Here is an 18,026-nt window from a genome sequence, read left to right as displayed (position 1 = left end):
ATGTAAAAAATTTAACTATTCAGGTTAAAGATTGATCATTTTAGTTGAAACCTGATAGCTTGGTTGGAAAAATCAATTATTTAGTTAAAAATGTATCTTTTTAGTTGAAAATCCGTCTTTTTGTAGGAAATTCATCTTTTTCGTTGTAAATGTATTTTTGTGGATGAAAATTCATCAATTTGTCGTAAAAAAGTTATTTTTTGTGTAACTGAAAATCTAACTACACAATTTTTGTTTTAAAATTGATCTTTTTCAGTTTAAAATGCATATATTTTGTTGTATCTGCATTTTATATTGGTTAAAAACTAATCTATTCCAGTTAAGGAATCATCATTCCATTTCAAAAATGATCTTTTTGGTTGAAAAGCCATGTATTGTTTTGTAAATCTGTCTTTTTTGGTAGAAAATAATCTTCATTGTTGAAAATTTACCTTTTTGGTTAAATATTAAACTATTCCAGGCAGAGACTCATAATTTTAGTTGAAAATTGTTCTTGTTAAAAATTTAACTATTCGGTTGAAAACTGATCTTTTTATTTGAAAGTTTAACTATTTGATTGGAAATTCAGGTATTTTGAAGAAAATTCGACTTTTTTGGTGGAAAATAAATCTTTTCGTTCGAAAAATTAATCTTCTTGGTTGAAAAATCAATTATTATTCTTAAAGATTTATCATTTTAGTTAAAAATTCATTTTTCTTGTAAAAAATTTAACTATTCAGGTTGGAGATTGATAATTTTAGTTGAAAATTCATAACATTGATGGTAAAATCAATTATTTGGTTAAAAATTTTTCTTTTTCAGTTGAAAATCCATGTATTTTTTGTAAAAATCATCTGTCATTTTTTAGGAAATTAATCTTCTTCGTTAAAAATTTATCTTTGTGGTTAAAAATTTAACTGTTCAATTTAAATATTCATTATTCTAGTTAAAAATTCCTCAATTTATGGTCAATTCGACTTTTTTGGTAAAAAAATTATCGCCTGGGTTAAAAAATCATTTATTATTTTTAAAGGTTCATCATTTTAGTTGAATCTTCATCTTTCTTGTAAAAAATTTTACAATTCAGTTTGAAAAATTGTCATTTTAGTTGAAAACTCATACCACTGATGGAAAAATCAACTATTTGGTTAAAAATTTATCTTTTTCAGTTGAACATCCATGTCTTTTTTTGGAAATCCGTCTTTTTTATAGAAAATAATATTCTTGGTTGAAAATTCAATTATTATATTTAAAGATTAATCTTTTTTGGCAATTTGCCCTTTTTTAGGGCAAATTTCAACTAAAGCTTGAACTAAAATAGTTGAAATTTTGTCAGTTTGGATAAAAATGATCTTTTTTTAGATAAAAGGTCAACTATTTCGTTAAAGATTCACGTATTTTGTCGAAAAAATCGTCTTTTTGGTAAAGCATTAATCTTCTTATTTAAAAATTCATCATTTTGAACTATTTTGTTTAAAATTTGATATTTTTCAGTTGAAAATTCAACTATTTCGTTGAAGATTCACGTATTTTGTTGAAAAATAGTCAGTTTTGGTAGAAAATTAATCTGTTGTTCGAAAATTCATCTTCTTTTGTGAAAATTTATCTTTTAGGTGGAAAATTCAACTGTCCCAATTAAAGATTCATTATTTTATATTAAAAGAGACGAATTTTATATAAAAAAGACGAATGTCTAATAAAATAGTTGAATATTTGATCAATAAAAATGACTTTACAACAAAATAATTAAATTTTTAATCAAAAAGATAAACCCCCAATTAAAAATATATCTAATAATAATTTAACTATAGACTTTTTACTTAAAATGAATTAAATTTCAAACCAAAATATAGTTGGCATTTTAGTTGAAAATTAATCAGTTTGTGGTTGAACATTTATCTTTTTTAGTTGAAAATACATCTTTTATGGTAGGAAATCAATCTTCTTCATTGAAAATTTATCTTTGCGGTTGAAAATTCAAAGGTTCCATTTAAAGATTCATTATTCTAATTAAAAATTCATCAATCTGTTGTAAAAAATTAATTTTTGGAACTGAAAATCTAACTACACAATTTTTATTTTAAAATTTATATTTTTTTAGTTCAAAATCCATTTTTTTGTTGTTAAAAATCTGTCTTAGTTGGTGTAAATTAATCTTTTTGCTTAAAAATACAACTTTTTATTAAATATAGAACAATTTCAGTTAGAGGCTCATCATTTTTATTGAAAGTTGTTTTTTCTTGTTAAAAATTAAGAAAGTTATTAATTTGTTTTGGATCAAAATTATTATTTAAAATATATCTTATAATAATATAACTATAGACTTTTTACTTAAAATGAATTAAATTTCAAACCAAAATATAGTTGCCATTTTAGTTGAAAATTAATCAGTTTGTGGTTGAAAATTTATATTTTTTAGTTGAAAATCCTTTTATTTTGTTGAAAATCCATTTTTTTCGTACGAAATTAATCTTCGTTGAAAATTTATCTTTGAAATTTATTTATTTAATAATAAATAAAGGACGATTTTTCGACCGAATACATGAATCGTGAACGAAATACTTGAAGTTTTATCTAAAAAAAGGTTTATTTTTACCCAAACTGACAAAATTTCAACTAAAATATTCAATTTTTGAATATATAAATTGACTTTTGAATCAAGCAGATTACTTTTACACCAAAAAAGTCGAACTTTCACCAATTAACTCAATTTTTAACCAAAGAGTTATATTTTTATCTAAAAAAAGTCAAATTTAAACCAACAAAAAATAATCTTTAACTATAATAATTGAATTTTCAAACAGAAAAATTAATTTCTGCCAAAAAAGATGAATTTTCAACTACAAAAGATCAATTTTTACACAAAATAAATAAATTTTTTAATATAAAACAAAAAAAAAACAGTTTTCAACTAAAATAATGAGTCTCTAAATGGAATAGTAAAATATTTAACCAAAAGGGTGAATTTTCAACCAAGAAGATTATTTTCTAACAAAAAAGACGCATTTAAAAAAAAATGCATGGATTTTCAACTAAAATGATGAATCTTTAGGAATAATGATTGAGTTTTTAACCAAGAAGATTAATTTTTCGAACGAAAAGACTACTTTCCTAAAAAAAAATCGCATTTTCATCAAAATACCTAAATTTTCAATCAAATAGTGGAATTTTCAAATAAAAAGATCAGTTTCGAACCAAACAGTTAAATTTTTAACAAGAAAGAATAATTTTGAACTAAAATGATGGATTATTTAATTGAAATAATTTCGTTTTCAGTTAAAAACAAAAATATATTGTTCAACCAAAAAAAATCTATTCCACAAAATATGTACATTTTGAAAGAAAGTGATGAATTTTTAAGTAGTTATGCATCTTAAGCTGAAATACTAAAATTTTCAATCAGAAAGATAAATTTTCATCTAAGAAGATAAATTTTCAAACTAGAGATTAATTTTCTGCCAAAACTGACTATTTTGCAACAAAATACATGAATCTTCAACGAAATAGTTGAATTTTCAACTGAAAAATACCAAATTTTAAACAATATAGTTCAAAATGATGAATTTTTAAATAAGAGATTAATTCTTTACCATAAAGACGATTTTTTTGACAAAATACATGAATCTTTAACGAAATAGTGGACCTTTATTCTAAAAAAAAATCTTTTTTATCCAAACTGACGAAATTTCAAGAAAGACGGATTTTCAAAAAAATACATGGATATTCAACTACAAAAGATAAATTTTTAACCAAATAGTTGATTTTTCCGTCAGTGTTATGAGTTCTCAACTAAAATGACAATTTTTCAAACTGAATTGTAAAATTTTTTACAGGAAAGATGAAGTTTCAACTAAAATGATGAATTTTTAAAAATAATAAATAATTTTTTAACCCAGGCTATAATTTTTTCACCAAAAAAGTCGAATTTTAAATAAATTGAGAAATTTTTAACTAGAATGATGAATCTTTAAATTAAACAGTTGAATTTTCAACCACAAAGATACATTTTCAAAGAAGATTAATTTCCTAAAAAAAGACGGATGATTTTTACAAAAAAACATGGATTTTCAACTGAAAAAGATAAATTTTTAACCAAATAATTGAAATTTTTAACTAAAATGTTAATTTTTAAATATTTTGATTGACTTTTGAGTCAAGCAGATTACTTTTACACCAAAAAAGCCGAACTATCACCAGTTAACTCAATTTTTAACCAAATAGTTATATTTTTATCTAAAAAAGGTTAAATTTAAATAAAAAAAAAGAATCTTTAACTATAATAATTAAATTTTCAACTAAAATTATCAATCTTCAACCTGAATAGTTAAATTTTTTACAAGAAAAATGAATTTTTAACTAAAATGATGAATCTTTAAGAATAATAATAGATTTTTCAACCAAGAAGATTAATTTTTCGAACGAAAAGATTTATTTTTCACCAAAAAAGTCGAATTTTCTTTAAAATACCTGAATTTCCAAACAAATACTTAAACTTTCAAATAAAAAGATCAGTTTTCAACGGAATAGTTAAATTTTTAACAAGAAAGAACTATTTTCAACTAAAATTATGAGTCTCTACCTGGAATAGTTTAAAATTTAACCAAAAAGGTACATTTTCAACAATGAAGATTATTTTCTACCAAAAAATACAGATTTATAAAAAAATACATAGTTTTTTAACCAAAAAAATAATTTTTGAAATGAAATGATGAATCCTTAACTGGAATAGATTAGTTTTTAACCAATATAAAATGCAGATACAACAAAATATATGAATTTTAAACTGAAAAAGATCGATTTTAAAACAAAAATTTGTAGTTAGATTTTCAATTACACGAAAAATAATTGTTTACGACAAATTGATGAATTTTCATCCACAAAAATACATTTACAACGAAAAAGATGAATTTCCTACAAAAAGACGGATTTTCAACTAAAAAAGATAAATTTTTAACTAAATAATTGATTCTTCGTACCAAGTTATCAGGTTTCAACTAAAATGATCAATCTTCAACCTGAATATTTAAATCTTTTACATGAAATATGAATTTTTATCTAAAATCATGAATCTTTAAGAATAATAATTTTGATTTTTCAACCAAGAAGATTAATTTTTCGAACGAACAGCTTAATTTTCCACCAAAAAAGTAGAATTTTGAAACCAAATAGTTGAATTTTCAAATATAAAGATCAGTTTGAAACCAAATAGTTACATTTTTAACCAGAAAGATCAATTCTAAACTAAAATTATAAGTCTCTAACTGGAATAGTTCAATATTTAACCAAAAAGGTGAATTTTCAACCAAGAAGATTATTTTCTACCAAAAAAGACAGATTTCAAAGAAAAAAAAATTGATTTTTAACTAAAAAAGGTGGAGTAGTTAGAAACAAAAATGGAGTAGTTAGATTTTCAGTTACAAACATTATTTTTTAACCACAAATTGATGAATTTTGAACTAAAATGATGGATTATTTAATTGGAATAATTTCTTTTTCAGTTAAAAACAAAAATATATTGTTCAACCCAAAAAATTTATTCCACAAAATATGTACATTTTGGAAGAAAGTGATGAACTTTTAACAGCCTTTAACAGCTGAAGTACTGAAATTTTTCAACTAAATGATAAATTTTCGCAAAAGAAGATGAATTTTCGAACAAGAGATTAATTCTCTACCAAAACTATTTTTCAACAAAATACATGAATCTTCAACGAAATAGTTGAATTTTCAACTAAAAAAATTCAAATTTTAAACAAAGTAGTTGAATTATGATTTAGAAAAGGTCAACTTTCAACCGAAATGATTAATTTTTAACTAAAATGATTAATATTTAAATATAATAATTGATTTTTCAACCAACAAGATTAATTTTTCATAAAAAAATTCGATTTTTCATCAAAATACGTCGATTTTTAACCTAATAGTTAAACTTTGAATTTAAAAAATTAATTTTCAACCAGAAATTTTTAAATTAGAAGCATAATTCTTTATCAAAGGTCGATTTTTTGACCAAATACATGAATCGTGAACGAAATACTTGAATTTTTATGTAAATAAAGGTTTATTTTTATCTAAACTGACAAAATTTCTACTAAAACGTTAAATTTTTAAATATATTAATTGACTTTTGAATCAAGCAGATTACTTTTACACCAAGAAAGTCGAATTATCACCAATTAACTCAATTTTTAACCAAATAGTTATATTTTTATCTAAAAAAGGTCAAATTTAAACAACAAAAAAAGAATCTTTAACTATAATAATTAAATTTTAAACTAAAATTATTAATCTTCAACCTGAATAGTTAAATTTTTCACAAGAAAAATGAATTTTTAACTAAAACGATGAATCTTTAAATATAATAATTGATTTTTTAACCAAGGAGATTAATTATTCACCAAAAAAAAGTCGAATTTTAATCAAAATACCTGAATTTCCATCCAAATAGTTAAACTTTCAAATAAAAAGATCAGTTTTCAACCGAATAGTTAAATTTTTAACAAGAAAGAACAATTTTCAACTTAAATTATGAGTCTCTACCTGGAATAGTTTAATATTTAACCAAAAAGGTAAATTTTCAACAATGAAGATTATTTTCTACCAAAAAAGACAGATTTACAAAACAATACATGGTTTTTCAACCAAAAAGATAATTTTTGAAATGGAATGATGAATCCTTAACTGGAATAGTTTAGTTTTTAACCAATATAAAATGCAAATACAACAAAATATATGGATTTTAAACTGAAAAAGATCAATTTTAAAACAAAAATTGTGTAGTTAGATTTTCAGTTACACAAAAAATAATTTTTTTTACGACAAATTGATGAATTTTCATCCACAAAAATACATTTACAACGAAAAAGATGAATTTCCTACAAAAAGACGGATTTTCAACTAAAAAAGATACATTTTTAACTAAATAATTGATTTTTCCAACCAAGCTATCAGGTTTCAACTAAAATGATCAATCTTTAACCTGAATAGTTAAATTTTTTACATGAAATTTGAATTTTCATCTAAAATCGTGAATCTTTAAGAATAATAATTGATTTTTCAACCAAGAAGATTAATTTTCCTCTAAAAAAGTAGAATTTTGAAACCAAATAGTTGAATTTTCAAATATAAAGATCAATTTGAAACCAATTAGTTACATTTTTAACAAGAAAGATCAATTTTCAACTAAAATTATAAGTCTATAACTGGAATAGTTCAATATTTAACCAAAAAGGTAAATTTTCAACAATAAAGATTATTTTCTACCAAAAAAGACAGATTTTCAAAAAAATACATAGATGTTCAACTAAAAAAGATAAATTTTATAACAAAAATTTTGTAGTTAGATTTTCAGGTACAAAAATTAATTCTTTACCACAAATTGATGAACCTTTAACTAGAATAATGAATCATTAATTGGAACAGTGGAATTTTCAACAACAAAGATACATTTTCAGCGAAGAAGATTAATTTGCTACGAAAGAAGATGGATTTTCCAAAAAATACATGGATTTTCAACTCAAAAAGATAATTTTTTAATTAAGGAGATTAAGTTTTCACCAAAAAAGTCGATTTTTCATCAAACACCTGAATTTCCAAACAAATAGTTAAACTTTCAAATAAAAAAATCAGTTTTCAACATTATAGTTAAATTTTTAACTGGAATAGTTCAATATTTAACCAAAAAGGTAAATTTTTAACAAAGAAGATTATTTTTACCAAAAAGACAGATTTTCAAAAAAAAAAATACATAGATTTTCAGCTAAAAAGAAAAATTTTAATACAAAAATTGATTAGTTACATTTTTAGTTACAGAGAATAATTTTTTTCCACAAATTGATGAAGTTTTAACTAAAATGATGGATTATTTAATTGGAATAATTTCATATTCACAAAAAAAAATAATATTGTTCAAACCAACATAAAAGAATTCAACAAAATATGTACATTTTGAAACAAAGTGATGAATTTTAAACTAATTATGCATATTCAGCTGAAATACTAAAATTTTCAACCGGAAAGATCAATTTTCATCTATGAAGATGAATTTTCAAACAAGAGATTAATTCTCTACCAAATCAGACTATTTTTCAGCAAAATACATGAATTTTCAACGAAATTGTTGAATTTTTAACTGAAAAAAGTCAAATTTTCCACAAAATAGTTAAATTATGATCCAAAAAAGGTCCATTTTCAACCAAAATGATGAATTTTAAACTAAAATGATCAATATTTAAATATAATAATTGATTTTTCTACCAAGAAGATTAAGTTTCGATCAAAAAAGTCGATTTTTCATCAAAATATCTCAATTTTTAACAAAATAGTTGAATTTTTAATTAAAAAGATAAATTTTCATCCAAAAATTGAATAGTTATATTTTCAGATCAAGAAATTAATTTTTCAACCACAAATAGATGAATTTTTAAATAAGAAGATTAATTCTTTACAAAAAATACAATTTTTTCGACAAAATACATGAATCTTGAACGAAATAGTTGAATTTTTATCTTTAAAAAAGTCATTTTTAACCAAACTGACAGAATTTCAACCAAAATGTTTAATTTTTAAATATATTATTTGACCTTTCAACCAAAAAGATTAATTTTACACCAAAAAGTCGAACATTCATAAAATTAACTGAATTTTTAACCAAATAGTTATATTTTTATCTACAAAAAGGTCAAATTTCAACCAAAAAAGATGAACCTTTAACTATAATAATTGAATTTTCAAACAGAAAGTTTAATTTCTGCCAAAAAAGATAAATGTTCAACTACAAAATATCAATTTTGATCTAAAACAAGTGAAGAACTTTCTTTATTTTTAACAAGAAAGAACAACTTTCAATTAAAATGATGAGTCTCTAACTGGAATTATTCTATATTTAATAAAAAGGTATATTTTCAACCAAAAAGATTATTTTCCACCATCAAAAACAGATTTTCAACAACAGAAAAATGGATTTTGAACTAAAAAAATAGAAATTTTAAAACAAAAATTGTGTAGTTAGATTTTCAGTTACAAAAATTAATTTTTTACAACAAATTGATGAATTTTTAACTAGAATAATGAATCTTTAAATGGAACATTTGAATTTTCAACCGCAAAGTTAAATTTTCAATGAAGAAGATTAATATCCTACCATAAAAGATGTATTTTCAACAAAATAAAGGGATTTTGAACCAAAAAAGATCAATTTTCAACCACAGACTGATTAATTTTCAACTAAAATTCCAAGTATATTTATGGTTGAAATTTAATTAATTTTAAGTAAAAAGTCTATAGTTATATTATTAGTTATATTTTTGATTGAAGGTTTATCTTTTTGATTACAAATTTAATTATTTTGTTGTCAAGTCATTTCGGTTTGTCGAATATTCAACTATTTTATTAGAAATTCGTCTTTTTTTATATAAAGTTCGTCTCTTTTAATAGAAAGTTAAATAAATAAATTAAATAAAGTTTCATTGAAAATTATTTTTAACATAAAATTTAACTAATCATTAATATTTTTTTGAATAAGAATTGAAATTAATATAATGTCATTTATTCCTATAATTTTATTTTTAAATAAAAATTTTCCCTTTTAGTTGAAAATTCGTTTTTTTGGTACCAAATTAATCTAATTGGTTGAAAATTCATCTTTTTGGATGAAAAATTACATTTTTTGGTTAAAAATGCAATTATTTTGTTGAAGAATCATCCTTTTGATTTAAAACGTAACGACTCCATTTTTGGTTCAAAATTCATCTACTTGTTTAAAAATTCGTCTGTTTGGTCAAAAAACTAATCTTCTTGGCTGAAAATGTATCTTTTTGGATTAAAAATTACTTTTTTTGTTGAAGATTCATATTTTTGGGTTCAAAAACTCCAATGTTTTGTAGAAAATTCGTCTTTTTTTTAATTTTGTCTCTTTCGGTTGAAATTTCATCTTTCTTGGTTGAAACTCAAACTGCTTGAATAAAAATTTATATTTTTTTTATTGAAAATGCAACTATTTTGTTAAAGGTTCATCTTTTTGGTTCAAAATTTGAATGTTTTATTGAATTTTTCTTTTCTTTTGTTTATAAATTATTTTAAACTTAAAATGCAACTACTCCATTTTTGTTTAAACATTCATCATCTTTAGCTGAAAATCCAACTACTTGTTTGAAAATTTGTCTTTTTGGTAAAGAGCTTAATCTTCTTGGTTGAAACTTAATATTTTTTGTTTGAATATTCAAGTATTTTGTTAAAGATTCATCTTTTTGGTTTTTTAAATTTAATTATTTTATTGAAAATTCGTTTTTTTTTCTTTTTGGTTGAAAATTAATTTATAATTGAATATGTAACTTCCATTTTTGGTTGAGAATTCAAATATTATTAGAAAATTTGTTTCTTTTCGGGTTCAAAATTCTACTATTTGGTTGAATATTCTATTATTTTGTTCAAAATTCAACTATTTCGTTGAACATTCGTCTTTTTTTTTATTAAAAATTCAACTAGTTGATTGAAAATTCATCTTTTCGGGTTTCAAAGTCAACGGTTTTCTAAAGTATTCGACTTTTTATCTTGAAAACTCTAGTATTTTGTTGAAAACTCATTCCTTTTGGTAGAAATTTTGTTTTCGGTTGAAAATTGAACTATCTTATAGAAAATTCATCTTTTTTATTGGTTAAACCCACTTGTCTTTTTTTTTAAATTAATTTTTGTTTGTTTGAAATATCAACTATTACATCGTTGAGAATTCATCTTATTTATTAAAAATTCAACTACTTCATTGAAAGTTTAACTACTTTGTTAAGAACTTATTTTTTGGTTAAGATTCATCATTTTAATTGAAAATTAAACTCTGTTTTTTTTTATAGAAAATTCATCTTTTAAGCTTCAAAATTCAACAATTTGTTTGATTTTTTTTTACTTTCCTGACTGAAAAATCTTTCTTAATTGAAAACTCAACTCTTTTGTTACAAATTAAACTATTTTTTTGAATATCGAATATAAGTATTTCTATTGAAATCTTAGGAATTTAAATAAATCTTTATTGAATTCATTATGGTACCTACATTAGTTTTATTTAAAAGAATTTATTTTGCAATTATTAACCTGTTTTCGTGAAAAATCGCCTATTTTACCTGTTTTCAGTTCATTTTTACAATAAAGTCTTTTATTTTTAACTGAAAATGTATCAGAAATCGTAGGAGAAGGACAAAAATGGATATCGTTTTCGAGATTTAAGTACAATCCTTAAATTTTGAGGCATTTTCCACATGGAATTCCACCTAAATATTTATCGTGACTTTCCAAGTGGATATTTTTTCTCCTGGTAGCTTATTTCGACTATCTACTCAAATTTTATTAAATAATAATAAAAACATTTTCAGGTGCAACGAAATGTGTGTCCTTAATTAAATGTATGATTCCAAAACGCAAAGTTTCGGATAGTGTTGTAAAAGATATGATCACTTGGTGTGTAACATCGATCGATAACACACCCGTTACAGTTATTGCGATAACTTTACAATGGATAGTTGGTATGATATTTTTTTAAATCCATGTTTAAAAATTATTCCAATTTCTATAGATTTCTACTTTTTTTTTAGAGATTTAGAGATTTAGAGATTGTAATTTTAATTACAATTAAATTTTTTGAATTGAAATTAAACACTAGAAACAATCGTACCATTTTAATTAAGAATATTAAAACTTGAATAATTTGACATTAAAGCTTAACACTTACAATTTTTTTAATTAACGGTGTTTTAAATTGAAAAATTTCGTAAATTTGTTTTCAAAGTTTTCATTTTTTCTAATTGTAAGCCTCAACAGTTGGACATTTTTAACTCGATAACTTTTAAAATCGATTAATTTCGAACTCAATTCCTGTGGAAATGACAGTGAATGTATTTTTTGACCGGGAATTTTTTCCAACTTTGATTTCAATCGTTTTAAAACAGTTTCCTAAATTTTGATTTTTGCAAATTATTATATCATTCAGTTTAGAATGCTAAATTTGTAAATGTTCCATGTTAGATTTTTAATTTTTAAAAGCATATATTTTAATTTAAAGAATTTTAAAATTTACGAATTTTCAGAAGAAAAATTTGCCCAAGCTCAAATTTAACAGTATTTAAAATAATTAAAGTGCAATTTGAGAATTTAAACAATTAAAAATTAAAAGGATTTAAAGTTTAAAATTTTCGATAAAAAAAAGTTTTATTTTATCAACTGTAAATATAAATAAATTATTTTGAAAATGGATCTGTACTAAGTATAGAAATCTGAACAATAATTAATTTGACCAAATAATTCTAGATCCGTTCAAAATTTGAGAATTTCCAGATTATAACTATTTCAATCCGAAATTCTTGATAAGAATTAAAATTAATATATCATTTATTCCAATAATTTTATTTTTAAATAAAAATTTTCATGATTTATCAATCATATATTTTTAATTCAGAATTTCAGGTATTCCTTTATATTGTTTTTTTATATTAATTTAATAAATAGATTTATTAATATATTATTTCTATTAATTTTTTCAGCTATTAAAAAATGTAAAGGTGCATTTTACTATTTTTAACTTAAAAGTAAATCCATAATAATATAGTCGTAATTAAAGGTTTTTATTAATTTTAAAATATTGTGAGTCTAAATTATTTACTTTTGATCCCATTTAATTTGAAATTTCTTAATGTAGAAAAAGAATAAGTATTTAATATTTAGCAATATTTCACTGTTCATTTAAGACGAGTAAATTAAAACCAAATATTTAAAAGGAAACAATTTGAAACTGTATTTTTTTACATAGAAAGCTTTGAATATTTAGATTTTCGAAGAACTTTGAATCTTTTAGCGTTACAATTTCAATTTTTCTATTTAAAAAGTGTTTTAATTTATAAGTAAAATTGTTAAATTTTGACGCATAAGGAACAATTGAACACTTATTATTTGTAGAAAAAATTGAGTCATTTTAAGAGATATTTAGAAATTTTGAAAAGATTGAAAATTATTTAAAAACTTGAAATTATTTCAAGTAATTTAAACGAAGTTTTTTTTAAGAACTTCGAAATATATTTTTAAATTAATCGAAATTTTCCTACAATTTTTGAAAATCAAGCAAATTAAATAAAATCCTTAAAACCTTCCATGTTCTTCTGTGATCATTTTTTAAATCTGTTAAAATCTTATTAAACTGAAAAATCAAACTGAAAAATTAAACTGAAAAATCATTTTCAATTTCCCTAGGAATCTTAAGAAAATTTGTATTCTTTTGTAGTTTTTCACAATTCTTAAAAAATTCTAAATTTTTGGTTTGAAATCTGCAAAAATCTACATTTTATTTTAAATTCGCCTGTATTCAAGAATGATTTTAAATTTGGACAAATTTAAAACCACTTCTAGATTTCTCAAGATTTTGAAATAAAATATTAAAGCTTTTGAAGGACGCCTAGACTATTTAAAATAAAAATAATTTCGTATTTGAAGACATTAATCTTTTTTAGTTAGAAATTAAATATTTTCTTTAAAAATAAACTCTCTTTTAAAAAATTTGTGTTTTTGCTTAAAAATAATTTTTTTTTTTAATTAAACTTTTTGGAAATTATATTTTTTGTTGAAAATGTAACTTTTCAGGTTAATAACTAGACTGCCTTATCAAGAAATATAATTTTTTTTGGCTTAAAAATTAAACTTTTAATTGCAATTTAATTTTTTTAATGAAAATTAGACCATTTTGTTGAAAATTTAACAATTTGACTAAAACTTCAATTACTTTGTTAAAAATATTTCTCTTTTGGTTAAAAGTTCTCGACTATTTTGGTTCAAAAGTATTATTTTTTTTATAATTGTACTCTTCTGTTAAAAGTTTGTCTTTGGGTTTAAAATCCATTTCTTTTGGTTGAAAATTCTACCAACTCTATTTTAACTTTTATTATTATTAAATTTTTTATTAATAATTTATCTTATCGTTAAAAATTGTATTGATTGGTTGAAAGTGTTATTATTTTGTTGAAAATTACACAATGTTGTTAAAACATTGGCGGATCCAGAGGGGGCGATCGGGGCGATCGCCCCCCCCCCCCCCCCCCCCCCCCCCCCCCCGAGCTCTAAGTTTTTATACTTATAACTTGAAATATTTTTTTTTTTTTGCTTTTTTCGACTTATACGCCCCGATCGCCCCCTCCGAGACCAAGGCCTGGATCCGCCGCTGTGTTAAAAAGTCATGTTTTTGTATTGAAAATTAAACTGTTTAGTTGAAAAATATACTTTTTTTGTAAATTCATATTTTCGGTTTGAAAATTCAACTGATTTATAAAAAAAATTGTCTTTTTGGCTTGAATTTGGTTATGTCGAATCAAACTTTTTTTATTTGAAATTGAAAATATTTTTTGTTTAAATATAAACTATTACATTTTTTGTTAAGAATTCATCTTTCTGATTAAATTCGACTTTATTTATATAAAGTTAAAATCTTTTTTGGTTGAAATTTCATTTTTCTAGGTTGAAAATTAACTTTTTTGTTAAAAATTCAACTTTCTTCTAAAAAATTTGTCTTCAAACATGAAAATTCAACCATTTGGTTAAAAATTCATCTTTCTTTGTTGAAAATAATTTATTTTTTGTAAATACAACTTTTCAGGATGCGATAATTCAAGTTTCTTCTAAAAAATTTGCCTTTGTGTCTTGAAAATTGGACTTTTTTTTTGAAAATGCAAATGTTTTTGGTTGAAATTTGATCTCTATTTTTTGAAAATTCAACCGTTTGGTTGAAAAATCAATTATTTTGTATAAATGAAATCTGTTATGTTATACATTAATATTTTTGGATAGAAAATTTATCTTTATGGATTGAAAATTCAATTATTTTGTTGAAAATTTAATTTTCTTGTTCTTGAAAATTCAACTTTTTTATTAAAAAGTCATATTTTTATTCAAAAATTCAACTTCTTAATTGAAAATTCCTCTTTTTGGATTGAAGTAAATTTTTGTTGTTGAAAATTCAACTATTTTGATGAAACTTCAATATATTTTGACTTGAAATCTTAAGCGTTTTATATTAAATTAAACATTGTTTTTATATTTATTAAGAAAAAAATTATTTCAGTATTTTCGTGAAATATCACCCTATTTTCCCTGTCTCTAGAGCATTTCAGGCTCTGAAATCTGAATGATTAAAAAATGAATAATTGTGTATTCAAATTATACAGTATGGATTTTAAAACCTTAATTATTAAGTTGAAAAGCTTTCATAAAGAAACGTTTAAAACCCAGATTCAGAATTCTTCGAGCTGATTGACTATTATTAAAAATTTATTTGAACATTTTTCGAAATGCCATGCAACTTTTTTAAAAATTTTATGCAACTAATGTAACTTTTTTTCGAACTTTTTATTCGATCCGAGTCCTTTATTTCGGACAACGTGAAAATTAGCTTTAGCATAATAATAATTTTAATTCTAGGCTTGTGGGAATACGACTTGGCAGACAGAAAAATTATCAATATGTTCTACGAGCATTTTTTCGTCACACTTCTCCATAAGGAAAAAGTGGTAAGGGAATTTGTTACTTTTATAATTCAAAGATTTTCTTCAATTTTTAATAATTTTTCAAATATTTTTAAAAATAAAATAAAAAAAAAATTGTTCTTGTCTTTGAAGGAAGTCCACTTAGCACGACTTATTTACGAGTTAACGAAACCTGAGGATGTTACACGTAGAGCAGTTATAAGATTGCTTACACATCACAAAACATACAAAAAGCCACAGAAGCATCTTAATGCTTTACTCTCGTAAGTAGCAGAATTTATAGAAAAAAAATATGTGACCGTGAAAAAATCGAAAAATGGCCTGAAATTTAATTTATAACCCGAGAATTTACTTCTGATCGCAGTAAAATTTAAGTTCTCATTATTTTTATAATTTGACTTATTTTTTGACCGGGAATTTGATCAATTTTTAGAAAAAAAACAACCTTCCAACTTTGAGTATAACCGTTTTTTAAACAATTAGTTTAATTTGTATCTTTTTCAATTATGATATCATTGAGATTAGAATGCATAATTCCCAAATCTTTCGCTTTAAAAATTTTCCATTTTTTATTTTTTTAACATACATTTCAATTTACAGAAGATTTTTGAAGAAAAAAAACATTTTTAGTTGATCAACTGTGAATATAAATTGAATAATGATTTTTTAAATTCAATTCTAATTTAAGATTTAAGAAGTAAACAATAATTAATTGTCTCATTAGTTAAACTATTGAAATTTTATAAACTATTTGTAATTTTTAAATAAATTCAAAATAATATATTTATAATTAAAGGCTTTTATTCAATTTCAAATATAATTTTATTTTAAAACATTCAATATTTAAACCATGCAATTTGAAATTTTTAATTAAGAAAAGTAACATTTACTACTTAATATTTATAAATACCTGACTGTTAGTTTAAATTGAGTAACTTTAAATTAAATATTCAAAATTGAACAAAAAAACTAAACTTTAAATTTTAGAATATTAATTATTCTATTTAACCAAATTTAATTTGAAAGACAAATTGTTCATTTTTGATGTATAAATAAAAATTTAACATCTATTATTCTTATCAAAAAATTTGTGTAAGTTGAAGAAATATTTAGAAGATTTGAAAAATTTCAAAATTATTTATAATTTTTTAAATAATTTCAAATAATTTAAAAGAATTTTCTATGTGTACCGAAAAAATTCGACTATTCGTACAAAAATTAGTGTGCCAATAGCCCAAGGCCTAATTTAAAAGAAAATATAGATTTTAGAGCAAAAAATGTATAAGCTTTTTAAGAATTTTGACAGGCTTCAGAAGAAAAAAAAACCATTTCCTAGGAAAATTTAAAATTATTTTTTTATTTTAATAAACTAATTTTACGAGAATGTTTAAAAAGATTTAAAAAGATTTACGGATTTTTAAACTATTTCAAATAAAAATAATTTTACTTTTAATTTGAACAGAGAATTTTCAATTTTTTACAAATTTATTGTTGGAACTGGAATTTAACCAGAATAATAATTCTGATTGGGGACCGGGAATTTTCAAATTTTGACTAATTCCGAGCTAGTATTGGAAATTTTCGAAAAGGAAGAAAAAGTTCTGAATTGGAACAGTAACTTTTTCCAAAGAATTTTAATTCTGAGTTAAAGTAGGGAATTTTCAAATTTCTGACAATTCTGAGTTGAAATTGGTATTTATTTAAAAGAATTATAGTTTTTTTGGAACAGGGAATTTAACAATTAAACTAAATTCCGAGTTAGAACAGGGAACAAAAAAAAAGAATTATAATTCTAAGTTGAAACGGGATATTTTCGAAAAAAATTAAAATTGTGAACATGAACAGGGAATTTTCAAAATTTTTAATCAATTTCGAGCTGGAATTATAATTTAAATGTTCTTAAAATGGTATAAATTTGAACACTTTTAAATTCATAGATTGATTCTTTAATTTAGAGCACTGAAAATGATAACGTGGATTTATATTTTTAGAACTGAATCTGAATCTTCAAACGCTACAATTTATAAAAGTTGCAAATTTTGAATTTGTTAGTTTAACTGCATTTAATTTTAAATTGTTCAATTAAAAAGTATTAGTAGTTTTTATTTTATACATGGAAAGTATTGAGTATTTGAATACAACATTTTTGAAAGAAACAACTTTTAAACTTCAATTTTCTAAGTTAAAAATTAGAGAGTTTAACTTTGAATGCTTTCATTTACAGTTCAGTTTTTAATACTTCGAGTGGAACAATTTTTAGATTTAGCGTTCGATTTTTCAAATTTCATTGACCGGGAAATGACCTAGAATTTTTTTTCTTTGATTAAAACGGTCACCCTGTTTTAGTCAATCTATGATTAAAAATGTGACCAATTAGTTGAAAATAATTGTTTTGAACTAAAAATTCAACTGTTGCAGTATAAAATTTAACTTTAATTTTTTGTAGAAAATGATCTTTTTCTTTAAAATTTAATTTTCTTGTTTAAAAATTCGTCGTTTGTTAGAAAATAAAGAATTTCAATTGAATATTTACAAATT

The 18,026-nt window shown here is 22.3% G+C and overlaps 1 protein-coding gene across 1 annotated transcript in view; it reads left to right on the top strand.

The window, feature by feature from the left end:
• Nucleotides 1-18,026, top strand: part of LOC117180692 — a 57,779-nt gene that overhangs the window by 3,603 nt on the left and 36,150 nt on the right. The window contains exons 3-5 of the mRNA XM_033373182.1: nt 11,343-11,492; nt 15,424-15,512; nt 15,621-15,751. Of these exons, the coding sequence (XP_033229073.1) occupies nt 11,343-11,492; nt 15,424-15,512; nt 15,621-15,751 (370 nt within the window). The remainder of the gene's footprint in view (nt 1-11,342; nt 11,493-15,423; nt 15,513-15,620; nt 15,752-18,026) is intronic.

The sequence above is a fragment of the Belonocnema kinseyi genome, chromosome 9 (genome assembly GCF_010883055.1).
Source record: "Belonocnema kinseyi isolate 2016_QV_RU_SX_M_011 chromosome 9, B_treatae_v1, whole genome shotgun sequence".
NCBI lineage: Eukaryota > Metazoa > Arthropoda > Insecta > Hymenoptera > Cynipidae > Belonocnema > Belonocnema kinseyi.
Note: the sequence above shows the minus strand (reverse complement) of the source record. Positions and strands in the feature narration are given on the sequence as shown.